This window comes from Prionailurus viverrinus, chromosome F1, assembly GCF_022837055.1.
Source record: "Prionailurus viverrinus isolate Anna chromosome F1, UM_Priviv_1.0, whole genome shotgun sequence".
NCBI lineage: Eukaryota > Metazoa > Chordata > Mammalia > Carnivora > Felidae > Prionailurus > Prionailurus viverrinus.
In genome coordinates this window covers 22,666,262-22,692,728 of record NC_062577.1, presented here as the reverse complement: position 1 = coordinate 22,692,728, position 26,467 = coordinate 22,666,262, and the positions used below count along the sequence as shown (strand labels likewise).

At 41.8% G+C, this 26,467-nt stretch overlaps 1 protein-coding gene across 1 annotated transcript in view; it reads left to right on the top strand.

Moving 5' to 3' along the window:
* Positions 1–3,215: 3,215 nt before the first annotated feature.
* The window catches only part of LAMC1 (laminin subunit gamma 1), a 129,069-nt gene continuing 105,817 nt past the window's right edge, over positions 3,216–26,467 (top strand). The window contains exon 1 of the mRNA XM_047840616.1: positions 3,216–4,022. Within this exon, the coding sequence (XP_047696572.1) occupies positions 3,608–4,022 (415 nt within the window). The 5' untranslated portion in view covers positions 3,216–3,607. The remainder of the gene's footprint in view (positions 4,023–26,467) is intronic.

Here is a 26,467-nt window from a genome sequence, read left to right as displayed (position 1 = left end):
TACATCCCCTCAATCTACCTTTCTTGCTGCCTAGACGCTGGTGGTTGGGGACTAAGATCATCTTTTGAGGGATCTGAAACCATTTCTCCCACATCTTTACACTTTGCTTCTAAACACCACATCTGTTTACTAGATAATGTAGTTTCTAAGCAGTTAAGAACATGTATTAAAGAGCCACAGATTTAAAAACAAAAACAAAAACACCAGGTAACCTTAAGTAAAAGAAAATCTCACACACACTTTTTTTTAAGTTTATTTATTTTGAGAGAGAGAGAGAGAGCATGGGCTAGTGCATGCAGGGGACAGGCAGAGAGAGAGAGAGAGAGAGAGAATATCCCAAGTAGGCTCTGAGATGTCAGCACCAGAGAGAGGCCCTTGGGGCTCCATCCCACAAACCATGAGAACTGAGATCAAGAGTTGGTCGCTTAACCACCCATGTGCCCCATTTTCACTATTCTTTTATACCAAGTCTATTTAGTCAACAGTAGAATCTCCAGGTACCTAAAATACTTGTTATCATGAAATAGTTAATAAGCATTTAAATTTTCCAAATTGTTTAAAAAATTGTTTTAACCTTTGTTTTGTTTGAATTAGGATTCAAACAATGGAGCAAAATGGTTTTTTTGTTGTTGTTTCTTTATCATTAAGCACATGGCCTGGGCCTGGTTACATTTTACCTCTCTTTGAAATAGTTATTTCCTTGAGAGCAATAGAATTTATTATTTTTTTTTTTAAATTTTTTTTTTTTAACGTTTATTTATTTTTGGGACAGAGAGAGACAGAGCATGAACGGGGGAGGGGCAGAGAGAGAGGGAGACACAGAATCGGAAGCAGGCTCCAGGCTCTGAGCCATCAGCCCAGAGCCCGACGCGGGGCTCGAACCCACGGACCGTGAGATCGTGACCTGAGCTGAAGTCGGACGCTTAACCGACTGAGCCACCCAGGCGCCCCAAAAGAGCAATAGAATTTAGAAATCAATTCAAAGTCTCTTCATGCGCTTTACAAATATCAGATGAGGTTCTGGTAATGAAATCATGGGGCAGAAGTAATAGCTTAAAGTTATCCTTGGACATTAGAATCCAAAAGGGAGCCTTGACAAGCAAACACTTATGTTGATTTTGCAACCTTTGGTGTTTCCTTATCTTTATCTGTTTTGACTTGGTGGAAAACAAAAGGAGACCACCCTTTGGTTTCCCAATATGTAATAGAATATTGAAAATTTCTAATAGCAAATAAATGCATTAATATGTTTCCTTAAATATATTTATTAAGAATATCTGTAGCTTTATTTACAACATTATCTTTGCCCTATAAGCCTTTGTTTGTTCTTAATAAAAGACTGAGAGATAGTATCACCCTCTCTAGGTATAAATGAATATGTTTATTTTGCTTCAACTCAAATATGAAAGGATTAAAAGACTGTTATCGACAGCCCCACAACTTTCTTCTCCTAAAGTGGAGATGCCAAAGGATGAGGGGTGAAGAGACTTTTACCCATGTGTGATCTCTGCCCATCTCGTCAAATAAATGAATATAAGTGATCCACATAACTGCGAAGCAAGCTCAGCATTTTGACAAGTCCTGTAGACCCCACCCCTGACAACCAGACCATTATCCTTAAAGTTCACCTGGAGCTAACACTGACCCCAATTATAGTAACCTAACATTTACTTATTTCCCATCCGCACTATCCCTCTATTAAAAAGAACTACAGGGTCCAAAACCGGGGTATGGGTTTTGTCTGTTTTAGTCGGGTTGGGTTTTTTTTTTTTTTTTTCCCCTTGGTGGGGGGGGGGGGGCATATATTTATTATTCTTACTTTACTATTAAGATCTGGAAACATTTTAAATAATAATAATAATTTAAAAAAACCTGTCTCGGGGCGCCTGGGTGGCGCAGTCGGTTAAGCGTCCGACTTCAGCCAGGTCACGATCTCGCGGTCCGTGAGTTCGAGCCCCGCGTCGGGCTCTGGGCTGATGGCTTGGAGCCTGGAGCCTGTTTCCGATTCTGTGTCTCCCTCTCTCTCTGCCCCTCCCCTGTTCATGCTCTGTCTCTCTCTGTCCCAAAAATAAATAAAAAACGTTGAAAAAAAAAAAAAAAAAAAAAAACAAAAACCTGTCTCATGGAGCATCCACTACCAGCATCCACTTTGCCTGGGGACTCCAAAGGTTTAAAAACCATCGACCCAGGCCATCCACTTTTACAGCTCCTTTCATGGTCCTTGCTTGTCGTATCAGCACTGGGTAAGTGCCCAGGTTCTGGGCTGGGACTAAAACTCATGATCTTCTGGCTCAGGTTCTGTGAACTGAGTCATTCTGGCACGGAGAATATTCCGTGACTCAGCAGGCCCGAAAAGGAGGATGTCAGATCCAGATAATTTCGAGTCTTTTAAAGGCAAGATGGGGAACATAAACAACACAGTGGAAGAATTTCACAGTGGGTCTGCGTACCCAGGGGAAAAATGTCATTCCATTCCCAGCCCTTTCACTTCCTTCTCTGCCCCAGTTAAACGGCGGGTTACACTTTAATTTAGAGGCAGGAAATAGCTTCAAAAAATTCATTTTGAGGCTGCGACCAGGCCCTTTATTCTCCGAGGACCGTGTCAATTCCCTGGGCACCCCCGGGGCCTCTCCTTGGAAAGCGTTAGAGGCGGCCCCGCGCAGCAGGGGGCATTCCCGGGGCGGCCGGCGGGGGCCAGGAGCCCGCGGGCAGTTCCCACCGTCAGGTCCCTCGGGGCCCGGCCCCAGAGTGCGGCTGGCTGGACGCAAGGACCGACACCTGGTGGGGCAGAGCTCCGCGCTGTCGCGGCCCGGGTTGGCGCGGGCCCCAAAGGCCGATTCCGAGTGACCTCACCGACCCAGCGTCGCCCCTTTAAGACTACCTCCGTTGCCCCTTCCCCAACCGGAGTCTTCGGGGACACGGAGCCAGGGGACCCCGGCGCCCAACTCCCACAGGGCGCTGGCTCTCCTTGGCCTCCCCTTCCCTCCCGGCATGCACCGCCCCGCCGCCCCCCCTCCCCCGCTGCCCCCCTCCCGCACTCCCTAGCTCCCCGCCCACCCCTCGCGCCCCTCAAGGCCCCTCCCCCGCGATCGCGCGCCGCGGGCCCGAGCGCGAGATGCCGCCGCCCCCGCCGCCGCCGCCGCCGCTAGTCGCCCGGGCGGACGCTCAGTGCACGGAGCGCGGAGGGCGGGGGAGCAGCTACGGGGGCCGCGGGAGCTGTTGGGAGGAGGCCGGGGCTGGGCTTTCTCCTCCGCCAGACCCCACCCCACCCTGCCGACCCCACCCCCTGCTCCTTCCTCCTCGGGGGCGCGCGCTCGGGCCCGCGCTCGGAAGTCGGGGGTCGGCGCCGAGTGCGGGCAGTGTCCCGGGTGGGTGAGGGAGGCGCGGAGGCGGCGCGCGGGGCAGTGTTCGGCGAGCCGCGCGGTCCTCGCCAGCGGCGCCCACTGGCCCGTCTCTCCGGTACGAGCCGCCGCCACCGCCCGGCGCGCGAGTCCGGCCCCTGGGCCCCGAGGCTCAGCCCGCGGAGCGGCCTCCTGGGGACGCCGCTGGGCGAGAGGAACGCGCCCGCGCCCTTGCGTTCGCCGTGGCCCAGCGCGCGGGCGGCGGGATGAGGGGCAGCGAGCGGGCCGCGCCGGCGCTGCGGCCCCGGGGGCGGCTCTGGCCGGTGTTGGTGGTGCTGGCGGCCGCCGCGGCCGGCTGTGCCCGGGCAGCCATGGACGAGTGCACTGACGAGGGCGGGCGGTCGCAGCGCTGCATGCCCGAGTTCGTCAACGCCGCCTTCAACGTGACCGTGGTGGCCACCAACACGTGCGGGGCTCCGCCCGAGGAGTACTGTGTGCAGACCGGGGTGACCGGGGTCACCAAGTCCTGTCACCTGTGCGACGCCGGGCAGCCCCACCTGCAGCACGGGGCAGCCTTCCTGACCGACTACAACAACCAGGCCGACACCACCTGGTGGCAAAGCCAGACCATGCTGGCCGGGGTGCAGTACCCCAACTCCATCAACCTCACGCTGCACCTGGGTAAGCGGTGACAGCCCTGTTCCTATTACTGCTCGCCAGCAGCGCAGCCGCCCGGTCACCTCCACCCCGTGGCCCAGCCTGCGGGGCTCAGACAGCTGCGGGCTGGCTCTGTGCGTCCCAGCATGGGCCACACGTATTCCCTCCTCCAACTTCTAAACTGGATCTAGCACTTAACATTCCGGGAAGGCCAAGATGCTTCGCTCTAGCATCTCTGTTTGCTTTTCTACTCTTTCGAACTTAACCGGATTCTCGCTCGCTTAGCGATTCGCCGTTTGGGCTGTTTTGTCCCTCTTTTTTTTTGAAGCGTTAATCAGAAACCCCTATTCTCGCTTTTCTCCCTCCTAGCGGGGCCATCACAGCGCATTCTTGGGTCAGAGATAGGAAGGTCACCTTAAGCACTTTTATCTTGTTTAAATGCCCCTCTCCCTGGGTTTGAGCGTGATTGCTGTTTGCTCTATTGAATAAGCTGGAGAGGAAAGGGTCTCTAGTGCCGGGAATTTGAGGGAAGCAAATGTCTTTACTACCGGTATGGCCTACGTGTAATTAAAATATAAATTCACTTTTAAGGTTATTGTTCTTCAGAGTTGTTCAGCTTTAATTAAGGACCACAAAGCTGTTTCACTGCTAATCCTGGTACAGAGAAAACAAAAGAAAGTGTGCACTCACTGTAATTTCTGGCCACAGTTTGGTCCCTGGGTAAAAAGGCTCTCCTTACTGGATTTCCTTTTACTTTGATTCAAAACAAGTGTAGAAACCTTTTGGAAATCAGGAAAAGGATGTATAGAAAACTGTATTGCTCAGTAGTGGATAAAGATGGACATGTTTATCCTAAGGTATCAAAATCATTTTTGATCCTAATAAGTTTTTCTTCACTGAAATAGAGAAGTAAGCAGAATAATTCATTATTGTGTTTAACAGTAAAATATGTGTGAGAAACTGGCACCTGATTTGCAGAGCTTCAATCCCTATTGCAGTGAAGGAATTGATTTTACTGGCCTCTGGTAGGAGAACATAGGACCCAAATAGTTCTTTTGGTCATGGTTTTGCATTTTTCTTTCCACTGCTCTCTGGCACATTAAACTTTACATAAGTGGCAAGATTCCAGAGGAAGAATATAACTTACAAAAAGTGCTTTGAAAAGTAGTCAAACTACTGTGTGTGGAGTAAGTTTTAGAAAAGGAGTGTTTAGCACTATTTTATTTCTAGACAAGTTACTAGGAAGATGAACTTTGGGAAAATGAGTTCATAAAGTGAAACTCTGAGGCACCTGTTTTCAGAGATGGAAGAAGCAAACTGTGCTTCAGTGTTTTAAAGGTATTGGAAATGCATAGAACCAGCAGCGTCTTGGAACAGGTGCCTCCCCAGGACACAGCAAGAGTCCCAGGATTTTCTAAAACTTTGTGGGGATGCTGACTCTTTAGACAGCTATATTCTCTTATGTACTGTATATTTTTAAGCAAATGTAATTTGACCAAAATTTTTTTTGTTATTTTTAAGTTTATTTATTTATTTTGAGGGGGGAGGAGGGGCACAAAGAGGGAGAGAAAGAATCCCAAGTAGGCTCCATGCCGTCAACACAGAGCCTGATGCGAGGCTCATACCCCAGAACCGTGAGATCATGACCTGAGCCAAAAGCAAGAGTCGGACACTTAACTGACTGACTGAGCCCCCCAGGTGCCCCTGTATCCAATTATTTTTGTTGAAATTTTAACTTATTAAAATTTCTGTGTTGTATTTTGAATGCCTACAAAGTCTTATTTAACTATTTTTAAATAGTAAAATTTCAAAGCAAAAGCATTTGCCTGATGTTTCAAAGTGCCTGAGATTCAATTGAAAATTTCTGAATAAGAATCTGTTATGTAGGTTAAAGTTGGGCTGTCAGTCTTGGCCTTCTGAGTTTTCTGCTGTGGGTACTATGTAGCACAAGGTTATTTCAGGTGATTGCAGAGGTGGGTAAATTACCCAAAGATTACTTCTTTGTTACAAAGGTAACTGGTGGGTAAGACAGTAACAGTAGGTTGTTACTGTTGGGGAGCAGATATATTAATTTTGAGTCATGGTGATTTAAAGGTCAAAAGAAATCTTAGAGGTCACCTAGTTAGGACTCTTACATGACTTTGTACTCTAAAAATGTTTTATGCTTGGACTTGTTTTTGCCGAAAAAGTCTTCAGCTTTTGGTAATAATTCATGGTAAGTGAAGTTCATAAAACCAAGCGTTCAAATAAAGTTATTTAAAATAGTTTCCATATGAATAGTGCGATTAACTGTAAAAACATTTACTTGAAACTTTTTAGGTAGACAATTTCTAAAAATTTGAGTAGAACTTATTGTACTTTTTCTTGGATCAGAAATGATGTCCTGGAGGAAATTGTGTGTGATGGAAAAGGTGGAAAAGAAGGGAGACTTGTGTAGTGGGGTTGATGTCTCAATCTCTCTCTCTCTCTCTCTCTCTCTTTCTCTCTCTTTCTCCTCCCTGCCCCCCCAGCCCGTCCCCTTTTCCCTGCTCCTTTTTTAATGACAAGGATATATGTACACATGCAGGTTATGGTCTATAATTTATAGAAAGGGCTTTATGTATCATTGTGTGTTTTCATGGTCAGCATATTCAGTTCCTAACTTTAGTTACTCCATGGGCTCTAGCTAGCTGTTTCCCATGAATTCAAGTACCATGACTGTTTGTGCATCTATTAAATCTCCCATCCAGTTCAAATTTCACATACCCTTAAGCAAGTGATGCATATTGTGCTTTGCCCTTACAGAGCCTGTGAAACTCGAAGTGAGCAGGGTGAAAGACGCAGGGCTAGCCAGCACTTTGCTCTCTTCCTTTTTGATGTTGAACTTAAACACAGTAAACTTTAAAATAAGCAGAGTGAGATTGCACTTAAGTCGTTATGAGAAACATACATGTTTTGGCATTAATCATAAGTCATTTTTTTTTCTTGTAAAAATAAAACATGACATGGTGAATTGAAACAGTTAAGGATAATGACTAGTGAGTCTCTTCCTCTTCAACTGCTAAGTTGTAGGAGACCACCAGTCAGTTTCTCATGTAGCCTTCCAGAAACTTTTCATGCATACACATGTATCTATAAAATTATATGTTATCCTTTTAACTGCTACCATTGTGTATGTGGGGGGGGGGGTAAGGCATATTCTAACTGATAGCAAGGACCAATTAGATCATTGTACCATTATCAACACTAGTACAAAAGCCAGGAAAATCAGTGTTGATTCTGAAAGCAGCCATGTCTTAAGCACCGTATACAGTAATCCAGGGTGCAAAGTATCCTCAGATATAATCACATAAAGTTGCTGTGGGAACAAGAATTGCATTTTCTGCCTGTTGTGGAGAGAAAGCTCAGCCAGGCACCCTTTTCTAAGAAGAATTCTTCTTTTGCATTCAACTTCTGGATGTTCTTTCCTAACTTTCTATATGGATTATTTGACTGCTACTCAAAAGTTTGGCTTTTGTGTTTTATAAGTTATAGTAAGTTTTATTAGTATCAGTGGGATAGTCGATAGTAAGATTGTAGCTGAGGCTTTGCCTTATATTAAACAGCCTTTTTAATTAACTTGATAGTCATTGCGGATAGAAACTTGGCAGGCTGGGTCTTAATTTCGGAGGAAGGTAGCTTTCCCCCTTTCTGAAAACAATTAGATTAAGGAAGAGAGTGCCTATAAACCAACTCAATCAAAGTTTATGGAACTCCTAAAATTTACACCAAGACCAGATTTGTTTCCAACCTCCTCTAAGCTTTAGGACCAAACAGTGATTAAATGATGCTTTTTAGCTAATATTTAGCTAAGTATTAGCTATGTGTCTATGTGTGTCTATGTCAGAATAATTGATATATAAGGATATTACATTTTATTCTGTTTCATTCTTTCAGTGTACATTTAAAATTAAACAGCTGTTTTTGTTTTTGTTCCCCCCCCCCCCCCCGCCCCCCCCCAGGACAGTCTTTGCCAGGTAGGTTCTAACTGTGTCAGGGAATAGTTCACTCTGGTGACTTCACTGTGGTATTTGCGTACCCTGAGGGGACACTATTTTAGTTTGTCTCACAAAGGCCTGATTTACATTTTGCAGGTTTCAACTTGAGAAGTTAGGGAGCTCTTCTTTAATGGCCAGTGGTTGTTGAACACGGTTTTATAAAGTTGCTGTTGGCTCTTTTCCTTTTCTACAATTCACTGCTTTTTCTGTGTATAATCTTCTCCAGGTTTCTAAAGCATTCAGAGAAACAATTTACACTTTGGGAGAGAAGTTGGAACTATAAGCACCCCCCCCCCCCCCATTATTTTGTGTTTGGTCACATTTGTGGGAGGGTTGGTTTGACTATTTCAATTCTAAATCCTTTTAGGAAGTTGGATATGCCTTCTGCTATGTGCTCCCCCCCGCCCCCCCCCCCCCCCGTGCATATGTTCTCATGTTACTGCCAAATAGTCTGCAAACATTTTTTAAATACCTACTAAATACATAGCATAGTACCTGATAGAAAAGGTGTATAAGATTGAAGGTCCCATTTTTCAGAAGTTTACACTCTCTTTTAGATGGAATTTTTGCATTCTGTTGTAATGACAATAGTAAGTCAAGAGTGCCTTTATAATAGTTTACAGTTTATGAAACCTCCAGTTTATTTTATCATTGATTAGATTTCTACAACTCAGTGAGGGCAAAGATGAGGATTCTGAGGTTATGATTTGCCAAAAGTCATGGTGGAGGGGTAGGTTTTTGACTCTTTAGTCTAATGCACTAGGCCCTGTAGCTCTTATATAGCTCTTATATAGCTTCTCTAACAGATCTCTCCAAAGAAGGACTACTTTATTCCAGGCCAGCTTTAAAATACAAGTTCATGTACACAGTGATTCAGAAATACCAGACTCCTTTGGTTTTCCTCCTTTTCACTCTATTCTTTTTCACTTATATTTTTGGATTCTCCACCCCCCCCCTGCCTTTTTTTCCCCATGCAACTCACTCTCCTTGAATGAATTCCTCTTAATCTCAAGGCTTTCTTTACTGTTTGCAAATACCAATTCTAAACTTGTATCTCTAGCCCAGCTCTTTCTCCAGTCCTGAAGACTTATTGGACATGGTCAGTTTGGGATGTCCAGAGACCATGTCCAAAACTACATTCATTCCTCATTGTGTTACCCAACTCAAAGCTGGATCTCAATGAACACACTACTGTTTAACCCTGAGGCTCTTGACCCAGTCTTTTGCCAAGTCTCCCATAAAAGATAACCAGGCTTGATAGGCTTTCATCAGTAAAATTACTTTGTTTGAAGAGCAGATAGGATCCACTGCTGGAGGCAGGTCAGTTCTGGGCAACTATAACCCCACCCCTTTCTTTCCCACCCATCCTTACTATAATCTGTCCAAGATTGTGCTCTTACCTCCTATATCCAGCCACTGTGTCTCTTGACTCCTCACCTTTATCTCTACCTTATTGTAGCTTTCCATTGAATTTCACCTGGATTACTCCAGTAGCTTTCTAACTAATTGGTGGTCTGTCTGCCCATTTTGCCTCTTCTATTCAGACAGCCACACTTTGGACTGAGTGATGGTTCTGAAATGCAAATCTGATGATGCCATTTCCCAGCGAAAATTCTTCAGTGGTTCCTCAAACTTTTAGGAGAAAGTCCAGACTCCTTGGCATAGCGTACAAGATACTTTAGGATCTGGGCTGTTTTTTTTAACCTCTAGGCTTATGTTTTGTCATTTGCATGCTTTGGTTTGGAACTCCTCTGCTAGGTATCACCACCTACAGGAATTCTTCCCTAGTTTCTCTGTCTTTTTACCCTTTCCCTCCTTCTCTCAGGCATGGATTAGGTGTGGTGCTCACACCACCCTGTGGTATCTACTGTAGCACTTATCACGTGGTATTATATGTTTCTTGATTTGCCTGTTACCACTTTGAAGGCAGGGTCAGGGACTTAGTCTTTTAATTCATTTCACTGTAACTAACATTAGTTAATTGCTTGTCATTCCTCAGTACCATACAAATTCCTGGATGTACAGTGATTCATAGGACATTGCCCTGACCTCATGGAACTTGTAGCTCGGATGTGGAGACCTGTATCTCTAGACTGGGATATTGGCAAATTATAGCATTCTGGCCAAATCCAGCCCAGGGTTGCCTCCTGTCTTTGTAGGTACCAGGCAAATGTTTTTACATTTTTTCATTCAAAAATCAAAACAAGAATGAAATTTTGTGACATGTAAAAATCATGAAATTCAAATTTTGGTATCTATAAGTTCTGTTGGAACACAGTGAATTCATTTCTTTTTAAATGTTTTATTTATTTTTGAGAGACTGCAAGTTGGGGAGGGGTAGAGAGAGGGGGGACAGAGGATCCAAAACAGGCTCTGCGCTGAGAGCGGTGAGCCTGATGTGAGGCTCAAACATCAAGATCATGACCTGAGCTGAAGTCAGACACTCAACTGATTGAGCCATCCAGGTCCCCCAGTGAATTCATTTATTAACCTATTGTCTATGCCTGCTTTTATGCTGTAAAGGCAGAGTTGAGTAATTGCAGCAGATACTGTATGTCTAGTCCCTCAAAATCTAAAATATTTCCTATGTGGGCCTCTACAGCACACGTTTTGTGACTTCTGTCCTAGATCTATGCATTCTGTGTTTAATAATAAGTTCTAAGAAAAAAGGTGCATGCACAGAGAGCATTCACTTACCATTTTGATGGAGGCTGGAATTTTTGTATCTCCAGTGCTTAGCAACATGTCTGGTGTAGTGTTCTGTAAATGTATGTAAGTTAGTGAATAAATGAATGTCTGAATTATAAGAAGTCCCAAAACACTGTACATTAAATTCTTCTCAGCAATATGTTGGAGTTTGTGTGTATTTTTATTAGGGTCATCTATTTTCTTGAGACGTATGCCACTATAATAGCTAATATTAAATGTGGTATATGGTTCTTTTATTTCTATAGCTTTACAAGATGCACAAAGTTAGGTGTGGAACTAACAAGGAGTTGAAAGATCTAGGATTGTCTTGTTTTCAGTAAAAATTAGACTTTTATATGATTTGAAATCATCTAGATAAATAGGTGTATACTTATATGAATATGCTATCTTTTCAGATTTGAATCTTACATGTGAATATGTATTTCTGAAATTTTAACATTAATATTGTGTTTTCTTTAGAAATGGGCCTACACATTTTACTTTAAAACATGTACTCACATGTCTATTGTTAAGATACCTTAAAGAGTTGGGGCGCCTGGGTGGCTCAGTCGGTTAAGCGTCCGACTTCGGCTCGGGTCATGATCTCGTCCATGAGTTTGAGCCCCGCATTGGGCTCTGTGCTGACAGCTCGGAGCCTGGAGCCTGTTTCAGATTCTGTGTCTCCCTCTCTCTGCCCCTCCCCCGTTCATGCTCTGTCTCTCTCTGTCTCAAAAATAAACGTTAAAAAAAAAGATATCTTAAAGGGCAGTTGTGGGGAAAAGTTACAATGAAATATCTTGTTTACTTGTTGTGTATGGCATCATTTTTAGTTTCTCTAATTCATTGGGGTACAGTTGGAGGACAGACATCCTGAAATGCCTGCAGGAAAGTGAAGAACCACGTTATAGTCGTTGGGCAGATGAACATGGTCACTTGTCTGGAGTTAACAGGCGCAGACCCAGCAGATGCTTCTCTACTGGCTCCTGGTCTCCAGCTGTACTTAATTGACAGCTCTGCCGCTGTTCTGTTTGAGTTTCAGAGAAAAGTGTCAGAGCTTAGAGCAGAGCTGTCTGTTTGTTTTTACTGTTCAAAATTCCCGAGAAGATTTTTAGGTTAAGGACTTTCTTCCCCTTGCTGCTCTCATGATTCTCTCCTTGCCTGAGTATTTTGTGAATTTGACTCTGATACGGCTTGTTGATGGTCGGTTTTTGTTGAATCTAATGGGGGTCCTCTGTGCCCTGGATTTTGATGTCTGTGTCTTTCCCAGGTTAGGAAAGTTTTCCGCTATGATTTGCTCACATAACCCTTCCACCCCTATTTCTCTCCCTTCCTTTTCTGGGACCTCTATGATTCTGATGTTGTTCCTTTTTAATGAGTCACTGATTTCTCTAATTCTTTTTTTAATGTTTATTTATTTTTGAGACAGAGAGAGACAGAGCATGAACGGGGGAGGAGCAGAGAGAGAGGGAGACACAGAATCTGAAACAGGCTCCAGGCTCTGAGCCGTCAGCACAGAGCCCGACGCGGGGCTCAAACTCACGGACCACGAGATCATGACCTGAGCCGAAGTCGGCCGCTTAACCGACCAAGCCACCCAGGCACCCCTGATTTCTCTAATTGTTAAATCGTGCTCTTTTGCCTTAGTCTCCCTCTTTTTTTTTTCTTCATTATTCTCCATAAATTTGTCCTCTGTATCGCTGATTCTGTTTTGCCTCATCCATCCTTGCCGCCGCAGCATCCATCCGTGACTGCAGCTCAGTTACAGCATTTATTTCGTCCTGACTAGTTTTTACTTCTTTTATCTCCTCAGAAAGGGATTCTAATCTGTTTTCGACTCCAGCTAGTATTCTTATTATCGTGATTCTAAATTCTGGTTCAGACATCTTGCTTGTATCTGTGTTGGTTAAATCCCTGGCTGTCATTTCTTCCTGCTCTTTCTTTTGGGGTGAATTCCTGTTGAATTCTGTGGTTGTGAAGATTGTTGTGTTAATCCTCAGATCAGTTTTCTAGGTGTGCAGGATGGTTTAGTGTTGGTCTGGCTGTGTTTCCTGGACACAAGACACACACAAAACTTCCATGCTGTTCCGCCATCTTGGCTTCCTCCCCCCACCCCTCCCCAGAAGATTTTTAAAGCTAAGGGATTAATCTGTCCCTTCTCTTAAATTGTCGGTTTCGAAGGGTAAAGTTCCAAGATGACTGTGTGCTGGTTCTATCACCGTGCCTAAGCTGCTTGTTCTTAGATTTGTAAGAGGGCCTTGCTAGGGTCTGCAAGCATCTCCTTTCTTGTAAAATGATAAAGTTAGATGTTTGTACGTTAGGTGTTGCGCAATACAATTGATAGCTTACTAAAAGGGGTTACCAGAAAACTCATTTATAGAAATGTCTCTGGGGTTTTAGAGTATTGTGCCAGACTTTGGAGACACTAATTAAGTACATCTGCTTTTCTTTCCATGGGCTCTTCCAGGGGGCCATCCTAAAATAACCGGGCCCAGTCAGCCTGGTGCCCTATGAAGCTACATATTCATGAATTAAAATAAAGCAGACTTATCTTTTTCTTAGACAATGGGGCTCTCAGATCTCTTGTGGGAGGAGAACCTTGTGGCAAGGCTGGGAGATGAATTAGGGGATTTACATGATTTCTTCTAAAACTTTAGGAGTTCTATTCCCTGGGCTCCCTTCTTTTACTCTGTTCCCAACTGTGTGGCTGCTTCCTGTTACACTGAAGGAAACATTGAATTTTTGTTAATACCGCCTTCTTTGGATTTTTGTTATTTTATCTTTTTGTTTTGAAAGTTCTTGGAAATATTAATTCAGAATCAGTCTCCTTCACATTAAAAAAAAAAAATTCTTGAAATAGAGCATACAAATGGTCTCATATAGAGTTCGAGATTCCATAAATTTTGTTTCGGGATAATAAACCACAGAGTGTGTGGAGGTTTCTGTTAACCAAAGTGATTGTGCACGACAGTGACCACAGGGGAGCCTGCCCGTGTTTTCAGGGATGTGGTTAATGACCAGTCCTTTTCCTCCTTTATAGTTCGGACTTTATGTTCTGTATCTTGCATTGGGTGGAGGTTACATAGGTGTAGAATACATATGTGCAAATCCAGAGCCGTGCATTTGATATTTGTGCACTTTATTGTGTGAAATTATCCCTCAGACTAAAAAAAAGTTAAACTTTCCAGTCAGTTGTACAAAATAAAATAGAGATGGTTTTGTTTGTTTCTGATAGGATTTTGGCTTCAAATAGTAGAGCACAGAATCTGAGGCTTAATCATCTAAGATCTGTTTCTCTTACTGTCTTTCTGTTCTCTACCAGCAGTTGTTGGCCTTGGTAGGTGTTAACAGATACTTTTTGGGTGCGTGGACAGATGGTTTTAATTGAGGTGGCTGCAGAATGCTTTCCGGAAAGCATTCAGGTGAGCTTCATGGAAGGTCTCAGGAAGCGGAGTGTGGGGAAGGGTGCAGGAAGAGCAGCCGTCTTTGCTCCTCTCACATACCTTTAAGCAGGTAGTGGTTTTGGGTGATGCTTTTGTGGCTTGAAGTGGTAAAATCAGAAGTTTGTGGCTTTTGCTTGCAGGCTTAGAGACTCCTCTAAGAATGTCTGCGTGGCTTGTGCTTCGGTTACAATGTCTGGTTTTTATATAACTTACTATTTAATTTCTGTGGGGGAAATCTAAATGTTCCATAAATTACTTACAATGAAATGTGAAGACCCCATCTTCTTTCCTTTGACATGTTCTGAGTAGTGGCTTCCTCTCATTGAGCCTTTTATTTTTTTAAAGTTTATTTATTTATTTGAGAGAGAGGGGCAGAGAGAGAGGGAGAGAGAGAATCCCAAGCAGACTCTGCACTGTCAGTGCAGAGCCTGATGTGGGGCTCAAACTCACGAGCCGCGAAATTATGACCTGAGCCCAAGTAGGACACTTAACTGACTGAGCCACCCAGCCGCCCCCTCTCACTGAGTCTTTTAGAATAAGTCTGAAGCTTGAATTGTGTGGCTTTTTTAGAGATTTATGAAGTTTTGTGAAGTATTTCCAACTAAGTGAAAAGAGCTAGCTACTCAAATTGGGATGAACTTATTAGATTGTAATTCTAATTAGAGGACAGAGGTCCACAGTAAATAAGGTGACCCCGGTGAGAAAATTCTTCATTTATGGCTGTTGTAATATGGGATGTGTGGGTAACAATATATGTTGACACATGTTATCTTCAGGTAATTTTTAATGTGTTTGAGGAGAGGAGACAAAGACATTCACGCCCAGGAAATCAATGGGGAAATATAAGCATAGTAAAAATAATTCAGTTGAAACTTTTTCACATGAAGGAATACTTGCAGAGCACTTTGAAGAGTGTAGATTGAAGTTAGCCGGGAAGAGCTTCTTGGGTCTTGGAGAAAACTAGTGGATGGGAATTGGAGGGCTTTCCAGGAAGGGTGAGTTGTTTAAATAAAGATTTAAAAGTAAGCAGATAATGGTGAAGGAATTATGTGCTTTCATGGAGTAGTGGAGACATGTATGATGGGTTTTGAGGAGACAAGGATCCTGAAAACTGGGTGACAAAAGAAAGCAAGTTACCTTTCATTGAGTGCTCCCTCATACCTTTTTGAATACTCAAAATAATTGAGAACTGTTGTTACCCTCTATGGAATAATCACATAAGATGACTAGTGACTTCTCTGAGGTTGGGATCTAGACTTGTGGTGGATAGGTTATGCTCTTACTGTTCTACCATGTTAGACCCGATGAGTGATAGAGAACTAAAGACAGACCTTTAACTGGGAGTGAAATGAGAGTATACCAAACCAAAGGTTTCCCTGAGAGGCCTCTGCTTGAGGAGCTGTTTGTTTGGGTGGCTACTTTTATTTTGTATTTATTTATCCTAAACATTTGTTTATTTTTGAGAAGGAGAGAGCACGAGTGGGGAAGGGGCATAGAGAGGGGGGGGACAGAGGATCCAAAGCAGGCTCTGCACTGATAGCAGTGAGCCTGACATGGGGCTCAAACTCACGAACTGTGAGATCATGACCTGAGCCGAAGTTGACGCTCAACCGACAGCCACCCAGGTGCCCCTGGATGGCTGCTTTTAAAAAGGGCCTTGGACTTGTTTGTAAAGAACAGGGCGTTATTGGCAATGGAAGAATTTTAGGTTTGGGGTACTTACACTAGCTTTATAATTTTGCTGTTAATGCTTCTAGGAATTTCTAAGGAATTTATTGAATTTCGGAATGAGATCCTGGGTTTTGTCAGTGTGTACTGATAGGAAAAGTGTACCGCATACTCCATTTCTTGAAGGGTGGTCAGGGGAGTGCCACCTTATCTCCTTTCTGCCTTATCCACGACTCTTCTGGTTGTTGAGAACTGCCGAGTTTAGTTCGGTTGCTTACTTTATCTGACATCCTTCAAGATAAGACTGCTAGGTCCATCTCCAGGTTCGATTTCATTTCCATTCTGCTGCAAGCACATTCTAACTCTTACATGGTAGCTTTTTTGTTGTTCAAGTTTGATAACTAAATAGGTATAACTAACCTTTTACTGGTTGATTGATACGTGACTAGTATGATCCTAGGAGATTTCTCTGCCAGTGTTTTCATCATTCAGGCTTAGAAAGTGATGCCCTTCACCTTGATTTTTTGTATGTGGTAATTTGTAAATCTGTAACTGTCTATTAAATCCATCTATCTTATCTGTGTATCTATCCTTTATTCAATTTATATCTCCTTAGTTTCTCCAGAGCATGCTGAGCTAAGGTTCAATCGGGGGATTCTTAGAAACCCTAATTAATTAATTAAATAAAACTGAAGAAGAGGTCATAGTTCCCACTTAGATTTTGTACTTTGTGCCTCTCTCCCACTACATACTATCTCCACTTCTTGAACTCAAGCTTCTAGGATTGGTTTTTCTTTACAGATGTGAGTTGGCTGATTGCATTTTAGTATTACTGAATCATAGTCTTACCTTTTCTGCTTTTTTACTGACTTGCTCAGTACACACTGTATTTCTGTGATACATGTGGTTACATCATCATATCCTAGTGATTAATGATTTTTAAAGGTGCATGCCCCTTTCTTATGGGAGGTTGGATGGGAGGGCACCCATTGCTACATTTGAGGGCTGAGTGTTGGGCTTAACATGCACCCGCCCCTTTTTTGCCGCTTGGCAAAATATAGAAGCATAAGTATTTTCTCAAAGCTTTTCCATCCCTTTTCTTCAAAGAGAATGAAAGGATCCTATTCCCAAGAGAAGAACTTCACAGTTTTTGAAGAGGGGGTAGTGATATCTTGATGAAAATGAATTGAACCACTTTTATTGGGCTTTCTATTCATTAGTGGAATTAGGAAGTGATATTTCCGTGTTCTGGCAGCACAAATACTGATTAGAGGGAAGAGTGGTCTGTGCAGATGTTCTCAAGATCTGAGATCGTCTCTTTATCAAAAACTGTTAAGGAATAAAGAGTAATTTGGCAATGTAAGATGACTGGATCTAGATCTGGATTTTTATGTTAGGGTGTAATTGCCTTGGTTTAGCAGTTTATCTGTCCACCTGTACGTCAGTGCCGTGGCCCCTCCCCCAGTGGCTCCTGCTTGTGATGGACCTTATTCTCATAGGACTGCTGACCTCTGTTGTTTTGGTGTCACTGAGTTTTTAGATTGTTGTTTTTTTAATGCCAAATCTGGACCTGGTAAAGATGAGTATCCTGAAAGGGCGTTGGTGGGGGGAGTGAGCTGGAGGAAGTAGGGGGGGTGGGGAGTTGGAAACCAAAAGAGCAATTGTGTAGTTTAATTGCTTTGGTCATATGATTGCCTTTCATGGGAAAAGGGACATGTTCTGCACGGTTGAGTGTCTAGGATTAACTTCTAGAGTGTCTCTGTACATAGTTTTGAATTTTTAGTGAATATTTTAGATAAAGTCTGTTGAAGACCAAATTCGTAGATCTCTACTACAGATTTTGAAAGTTTCTGGGAACATCTGTAATACAGCTGTAATAAAATGTGTTTACTTTATCAGGATTGCTTTAGAGGCTCAAGCTGGTTTGTTTACTGCTCTTTTCAGCATTTTTGCCACATGCCAAGAAATAAGTTAGCATCAACTCCTGGAGGAATTTGGGGGTCATTCAGTTTTATGACCATTCTAATAAAGTTTTGGTTTTAAACTTATGTCCACTTTAAAGCTCTTATATCCTGGCACAAGATCTGGATGGTGCATTCAGAGTACCAAAAGATGGACCGAGTCTGGAAATTGACATACTTTCCAGATGGTTAGAGAATGTAGTCATGTTTTCTGTGTTGCTTTTTTTTTTTTTTTTTTTTTTAATGTTTGTTTATTTTTGAGAGAGCATGAGAGCAGGGTAGGGACAGAGACAGAGAGAGACCGAGGATCTGAAGTGGGCTCCACGCTGACAGCAGAGAGCCCGATGTGGGACTTGAACTCACAAAATGTGAAATCATGACCTGAGCCAAAATCGGATGCTCAACTGACTGAGCCACATAGGCTCCCCCTCTGTGCTGCTTTTTGTGTTTTCCTATGTGTACCTGTATCTGTGCTTTCCTGTGTTTTTATAGGAAAGCCCCTTGGGGAAGGGAGAATCTGCTCATTGGTTTGAGAATAAAATAGGTATTAATTTTTTTTCATGAAATATTTTGAGTTGGTATTGCCATTTCTGTGAGAGAAAGGAGAGGCAACTTTGTTCCCATGAGGGAGATTGTTGGGAAGGGTGGTGGTGGGTGAGACTGTGGAAGTAGTAACTGAAAGCAGACTTATTCACATCTCTAGTGATTTTAAATTATGAAACGGGTCACTAATGTTCTGAATCAGCAGCCTTTTAACCATGCCTGACTAAATAGACCTTGTTTTTGAAATTCACAGCAGTGCCTAGATCCCTGCTGTCTTTTTGTCCATCCTGCTAACACACAGCTGTTTTTGTTCATACATCATTTTGTGTTCAACTGCCTGGTTACTTCCTCAGGTCCCTTTTATGGTGAATAATGAACACATGGGAGTTTGAACACCCAAGTGTGTGGTTATTCAAACAGGAAGTCTCAAGGAAGCACAGTAACCTTGTCAGAGGAACAAAAGATGGAACTGGAAAGGCCATTGATGATTCCAGGCTTAAAACATCTGCCAGGAAACATCTGACAGTTTCTAAGATACACACTGCACCCTCCAAATGGGATGGTTTATTTGGAACTTGTTCCATTTGTTTTAAATGCTTGGAGTATTAAGCCCTAATCTAGAAATGGAGGTGAAAAAAGAAGTAACATGGCGTTGGCATTAAAGACAGGAAGGTGGCTCTGCCTGTGGGGATGACCGAGGGTCCTTGGGAAGACGCAACAACTCATCTTTACCGGAAGGAGCAATGGGCTGGACCCAGAAACGGTAGATGGGACCTGGCGGGGGCTGCCAGAGCTAATGGGGTTGGGTTAAAAAATGATTTTGTGCCAAGCCTTTGATTACTGAGCACAGGAGGAGCATGAGATAAAAAAGAATGTGGGTTCTGCATGAAGAGCGTGCAGTCTAGTGGGAGAGCAAGAATGTGTATATCAACAAATACACTCTGAGAAAAAAAAAGTGCCATACGAAGAAAAGGAAAAAAAAAAAAAAAAAAGAAATCCCGTGGGACTGCAAACGGGATCTGATTATAGCTGATCAGGGTAAGTGACTTCCCAGAGCATTTATCCAGTGACCTTTCTGATTCCTCCCAACCTTTGAAATTCCTTGATTATGTGATAGAGGACTTAGAATGAGTCAAGTAAATCCTGGTTGTAGATTAAAAAGTGAAAATTAAATCTGAAAGTTAAAGAAGGGGGAACTCTGGGTTGACAGCAGTTCACCTTAGGCAAGTTGGGTGATGTGGCAGCTGAAGAAAATTTTTTTTGGGCTTAATTAGAGGAAGCAATAGTAGTATTCAAGGGATACAGGTTCTGTTCTCTGTGTGACTGAAACTCTGCCCTTGGTTCCAGCCACAGTCAATGTGTCCACACAGCATGGGCGCTACATCTTTTCTTGACGCCATCCTTTTTTTTTTTTTTTTTTTTTTTTTTTGGCTACCTTCTAATTGTCCTTTAGAACTTATGGCACATTACAACTTCAGGAAGACTGTACTGGTTTCTAATTCCTCCTGCCCCTCCACAGCACATGCATTATGTTGTTAGATCCATTCATTTCTAGAAATCCGTGAACATTGTGCATGCCCGTGATGTAAGAGGTACCATACTGTTTTCCGTTTCCCCTATTTGAGTTCATTGAGGACAAGACTCATCTATTGATTTCTTTTTTATATAAATTTTTAACAGTTTATTTGAGAGAGGGAGAGAGAGAGAGAGAGGGAGCATGCACAAGTGGGGGAAGGGCAGGAGAGAGGGAGAAAGAGAGAGAATCCTACTATTAGTGCAGAGCCTGACACAGGGCTCAAACTCACGAACCATGAGATCATGACCTGCGCTGAAAATAAGAGTTGGATGCTTAACCTACTGAGCCACCCAGGCGCCCCTCATTTATTGATTTCTTAATTCATTCACCTAACAAATATTTATCGAGTGCCTGTTGTGTAAAAGGCACCACAAAGTGCTGGAGACAGGGCAGAGAAGGTGACGTAGATCTTACTTTCTGGGTGAAAAGTCAGAGGACCTGACTTGAGGAGGGTTTCACTGGCTTTCTTTTTTCCATTGACTTTTACATCCGTAGTCTATAATATAGTAGTTTTCTTATAGTAGTAGATGGCTCAAAAGTTTGCCGAATGCATGAATTCCTATTTCTATGAGGGTATGGCCACAAGATGCAGATGAAGGTGAGAAAGGGCAGTTTTTTTTCAGATTATCCCAAGATGGAGTTTGCCTTTCAGATAGGGTTCTTGAAAATGGACAGGTAGAATGGGATGGCTACTATATGGTGTAGCTTCCTCATCAGCATTGTTAGGTAAAGACTAAGGCCTAGTAGCAAAGAGCCCCAACAATAAAGTAGGTTTAAAAAGATTGAAGTTTTGTTTCTCTCTCACGTGGTAGTCCTGAGGTAAGTGGGCCGCAGGATGGCTGTGATCCCACAGACGTCCTGGGACCCAGGGTCCTTTCATCTTCATGACCTGCCATCTCTTAGGGTGTTGTCCTTGTGTGTGTGGTGTGGTTGAAGTTGGGTGATGGGCATCTCTGTGTTCCAGATGGGAGGATTCTGCGGAAGAGCAAATGCCTAATTCTTAAGACCGAGACCCGAAAGTGGCATACATCGTTGTATCATCTGTCATTGGAGGGCATTTAGTTACCTGGCCACCTCATACACACAGTGGAGGCTGGAAAATGTAGTCCAGTTGGGCAGCCTCGTACCCCACCATAGGTCTGTGATGGTGACCGAGAGGGAGAACTGATTTTTGCATATGGTTTTGGTATCTGCCACACTTGTACTCGGGCGTTGTTCTTGCCAGCTCCAGTACTGCAGTCTCCTTTCTCTCTCAAATTTTGGTCTCCCTGAAGCACCTTGTTCATAGGGTCTAGAAAAACTGGCAGATGCGCCCTTTGTGGACCCTCATATTCTAGGTCTTCAGGAGAAGACCTTAGAATAAAGGAGGTGCACACTCATTCTGCTCTTCTCAGTATGCAGCTTTCATACCCCACATTTGCAGAATTCATTTTCTGCTGAGTCATCACCAGTTTCCATTCTCATGGTCCCCTCTTGGCACTGAGATCTTACCGTGTTGGTGTTGAGTTTACCTAAACTGATGGGCCCTGTATCAGATCCATCTTGGAGGTGCATGTCCCATGCAGGATCATTAAGTCTTGATTTACTTGGCAGTGCTGAGCATGTATGTTTACACTCAGCTGTGAAGGATGAATCAAAGCTGTTTTAAAATCCAGATGTGTTTTAGGTATGAGAATTCCAGAAGTGCTAAAACTGTGCCTATTGTTTGTACCTCTCGTTGGTCAATTGAACATTGTTTTTTTTTGTGGAATCCTTTTAAGTGTATTTATCTTTTTCTTCAGTATGTCTTCATTGAGGGCAGGAACTGTGTTTTAACCATTAATTAGGTCAGCAACTTAGAGCTAGGTGCTGGACTTAGGGGAATCATAGCAAATTAGTCAAATGGGTGTTTCTACATGGAATGTACTCACATTTTAGGCTGATTAAAGACCATAATGGCCTCACACTAGTTCAGTTTGTGTTTTGTTGTCAGATGGTACAAAAATGCTCTTATGTTAGGCTTTTTTTTTTAAGTTTTTAATTTATTATTTATTTTTGAGAAAGAGTGAGTGCGAGCAGGGGAGGGGCAGAGAGAGAGAGAGAGAGAGAGAGAGAGAGAGAGAGAGAGAGAATCTCAAGCAGGCTCTGTGCTGTCAGCGCAGAGCCCAACGTGGAGCTCAAACTTAGGAAACTGTGACATCATGACCTGAGCCAAAATCAAGACACTTACCCGACTGAGCCACCCAGGTGGCCCTGCTGTTAGGATTTTTGAATGTAGAGTCACAGAGATGAAGGATTGTGGACTTGCATCACATTTGATTATATAAAGTATACTACTTTTTATAGATAATGATAAGATTACTGAAGACTAAAAATTTGGCACATAGTTGGCATTGGATAAATTTGTTATTTAAGTAAGTGAATAAGGTCCATTTAATAGAACTTTTATTTCCTTAGAAGGATGAATTTTAACAGGTTTATTCTAAGTTAATTTGAGTGGAGGGGTTATTAAATTATGGTAAGAATATTTAGAAGTACAACTATGGTATTACATAAATATTTTTCTTTTTTTTTTTTTTTTCAGCGTTTATTTATTTTTGGGACAGAGAGAGACAGAGCATGAACGGGGGAGGGGCAGAGAGAGAGAGGGAGACACAGAATCGGAAACAGGCTCCAGGCTCTGAGCCATCAGCCCAGAGCCCGACACGGGGCTCGAACTCACGGACCGCGAGATCGTGACCTGGCTGAAGTCGGACGCTTAACCGACTGCGCCACCCAGGCGCCCCTACATAAATATTTTTCAAAAGTAGTAGTGGGTGGTTGAATTCTAACAAAAAAAATTACCTATTTTAAGAGAAAAGTATTTCTTTTCTCTATGGGTGTTAGTTCATTTTTTATTTTTGATTGTTTTGTGTAAAAATACAGTTTCATCTCCATTGTTTATGCACAGCTCTGTTAGGTACCTGGCTGCATTAAAGCCATTTCATTTGAGATACTTTTTGAATTGGAAGTTAATTCTGCTATTCATCTTGTTCTATGATGACTGTGTCCTTCCTCTTGCCACACTCTATGCATCTCCCTATCTACTGACCTACTTAGCAGGGCTTTTTTCTTTCTCTTCAGTTTTTTTTTTTTTCTTTAGTTGTTTTAAATCAGTAATAAGTTGGTGTCTCTAGGAATCCTTGAAGAATCACTCATGTTGAGGTGACTATATAAGTGGTTATCAATCATTGCTTTTGCCTGTAGAGTTCCCCTCAGTGTGGTTTTTGCTTTCTAAAAGGTTGTGGTGTCCTTGAAGTCTTTTTTTTTTTTTCTCCCCCTCCTTGGTCAAACTCACTGTCTATTTACTGAGAGTCCTTAGCTGTCACCCTTTGCCTAAAATATGTTGTCTTCTGGGCTTTATCATCCCAGTTTCTTTTGGAAGGAAATTGCCTTCACTATAAATTCATTTCAACATTTTAGAAGGATGATGATACTTGTTGTACCACTCTTTGATAACTTGAGCATACCACTTTGTTCTGGAATCTTTTTAATGTGTATTTTGTTTCTTCGTATGAGCTCATTGAGGAGAGGAGCTATGTTTTAAACCATTAGGTCAGCAGTTTAGAGCTAGGTCCTTGAATTGTGAACTCATAGGCATTTGAATATTCTTTGGGAGACCATGGCTCTGGAAGAGTGTTGGGAAGAGATATGTTTCCTAATCTTTGGAGAAAGACCACAGAGCTGTTTTCTCAAAATTTAAGACATCATCCTTGTATGGACAGTAATAATAGAAGACCTGCCCGTTTGTTCTGATGAACTTTCTTTCAAGAACAGGAACATAGCTGAAACCAACCATAAAATTGTTTCATTTTAAGCAGCCTCCTCTTCCTTTCCAGGATGCACAATGCCAAGTTAAATACCTTTCTTTTTTTAGAATAGCAGAGTTTCTCAGACGGACACTTTGAGTTTCTGTTTCACTAAATATAAAGTCCTGTAAAGTAGGTGTTTAAATTCCTTCTTCATGGCTTTTGAAAATTATTACAATGCAGTGCTTCTCTTGTAAATACTTAATACTGATGCCAGTGAACTTAAGGAATATTCTTTTAGGGAGAAAATCCTATTGTCACCTGGCCTACTGGTTCTCAGGTACTCGTCCGTAATAAATGGAATCCTCTCTGGAGTTTTTTATGTTTTGTTTTGAAATACATATGGTCAGCTGTGGATTAGTATGAAGTGATGTTTTTGTTTACAGGTAAATACAAGCTAAAACAGGTAATTACATTGTGCAGCAGATACTCTATTTTAGTGCACAGAAATCTGGAATACAAGTGAAAACTTCTCCATGAAGTGGATCAGTAACTGTAGGAACATTTCTATCTAACTTACCCATACCAGGTATCCACTATGCCCAATTTTGTGTTTTATTCTCCTGCTTTAAGAAGAAAATAGTTTTATCATCCCTAAATAATGTATTACTTGTTTTTGAGGGTTTTTTTTTTTTAATATTTATTTTTGAGAGAGAGAGAGAGCACAAGCAGGGGAGGAGCAGAGAAAGAGAGGAAAACAGATTCTGAAGCAGACTCCAGGCTCTGAGCTGTCAGCACAGAGCCCGACATGGGGCTCGAACTCACAAACTGGGTGATCGTGACCTGAGCCAAAGTTGGACGCTTAACCGACTGAGCCACCCAGGTGCCCTCTGTCTTTGAGTTTTATAAAAATGGTATATGTAGTCATCTGCGATAGCTTTTTTCACTCAGTACATTTCTAAAATGTAGTTGTAATTCATTCATTTTCATTCCTGTGTAGCATTTTCTTAAGTGATTATACTAATTAATTGATTTTCCTGCTGGTGGACCTTTTTGTTGTTACTGTGAGGAAAGTTCTAGGAGCATGCTCGTGCTTGTCTCCTGCTGCTTATGTGCAAGAATCTCCTTAACTGAGTTGGTGGGTCATAAAGGTACCTTCAGTTTTATGAGATAATGCACATTGGTTTCTACAGTCATTGTGCTGGTTTAGATGCTCACTAGCAGTGTTGGCAGACTGTCGATCAAGATTTGGTGTTGTGAGATTTGTAAATTTTACCTATTTGGTGATGAAAAGTTGTTTCCCATCACGGTTTTATTTATATCTTTTCATGTGTTAATGTCTTTCATGTTCCCTTTCCTGTAAAATGTCTCTTTGTGTTTTTTGACCATTTTTCTTACTGATTTGTAAAATTCTTCATCTATTCTGGATACTAATCCTTTATCAGCTACGTATTGTTCATGTTGTCTTTTTATTTTCTCTATGTTATTTTTTTAGACAGAATTTCTTAATTTTAGTGTGATTGAATGTATCAGTATTTTCTCTGGTAGTTATATGTCTTATGGAAGAAATCTCTCCTAGATTTTATTTTAGGGTCTTCTAAAGTTTTAAAATTTGCCTTTTATGTTTAAGTTCTTAATTCACCTGAAATTCAATTGTGTGTTGTCTTTCTTTCTAGGGCTAGTCCCTTTTAAACTTATTTTTCTTTTTAAGAAATAATTCTAGCTGTCTTTGGGCCTTTGTTCTTTCATGCAAATTTTAGAATCGGGTTGTCAGTTTCCTCACTGACACTATTTGGATCTTGATTGCAATTGCATTGACTTTATTCTTTTGGTTGAATTGACATTTTGATAATATTGAGTCTTTCTGTCCATGAGCATAGTATAATTTAGGCCCTTTTTTTGAATTCCAGTAATGTTTTATAATTCTCTCTATACGAGCTGTGCCTTTTTTTTTTGTTAGATTTAGTTCTGGATATATTTTATTATTATTTTTTTTTGCTATTAAAATTTTTTTCCTAAATTACATTTTCTAACTCTTGCTGATATACAAAAATGTAATTGGTGTTTTTATGTTAATCTTTTTTTTTTTTTAAGTTTATTTTGAGAGAGGGAGAGAGAATGCATGGGAGGTGCAGAGAGAGGAAGAGAGAGAGAGAAAGAGAGAGAGAATCCCAAGCAGGTTCCGCACTGTGACAGTGTGGAGCCTGAAGTGGGACTCTAATTCACAAACCATGAGATCATGACCTGAGCTGAAATCAAGACTCTGCCACTTAACTGACTGAGTCACTCAGGTGCCCCTGTATATTAATCTTGTAGCCTCTTCCTTGTTCTAATGGTTTGTCTTTAGATTCTTTGATTTTTACATGTAGGCAATCATCATCTGTAAGTAATAACAATTTTGTTTCTCTTTACCAATCCTTAACTCTTTATTTTTTCTTTTCCTTGTCGATTAGAATACTATACAAAGTTGCTGTTAAACATTACCCTTAAGGTATGCACTATGATTGTACAAAAGTTTTGCTAATTTGATAGATGAGAAGTGATTTTATTTTAGGTTACATTTCTTTTGTAATTGTGGAGGCTATTTTTATTTTGTTGCATAATATTTATTTTTATAAGCTACCTCACTTCCTTTTTTTGCAAAGAGATGTATTAATAAAAAAATTTTTTTCAGCTTAATTTCCAACTTTTTTGCTGTTAAACCATTTTAAGAAATGCTTTGGGTACAGGTTTTAGTGAATTAAAATAGCTCTAAAATATTAAATGTAGTCACATACAGGTATTTGGTAAAATCAGCTATCAAATTTGTT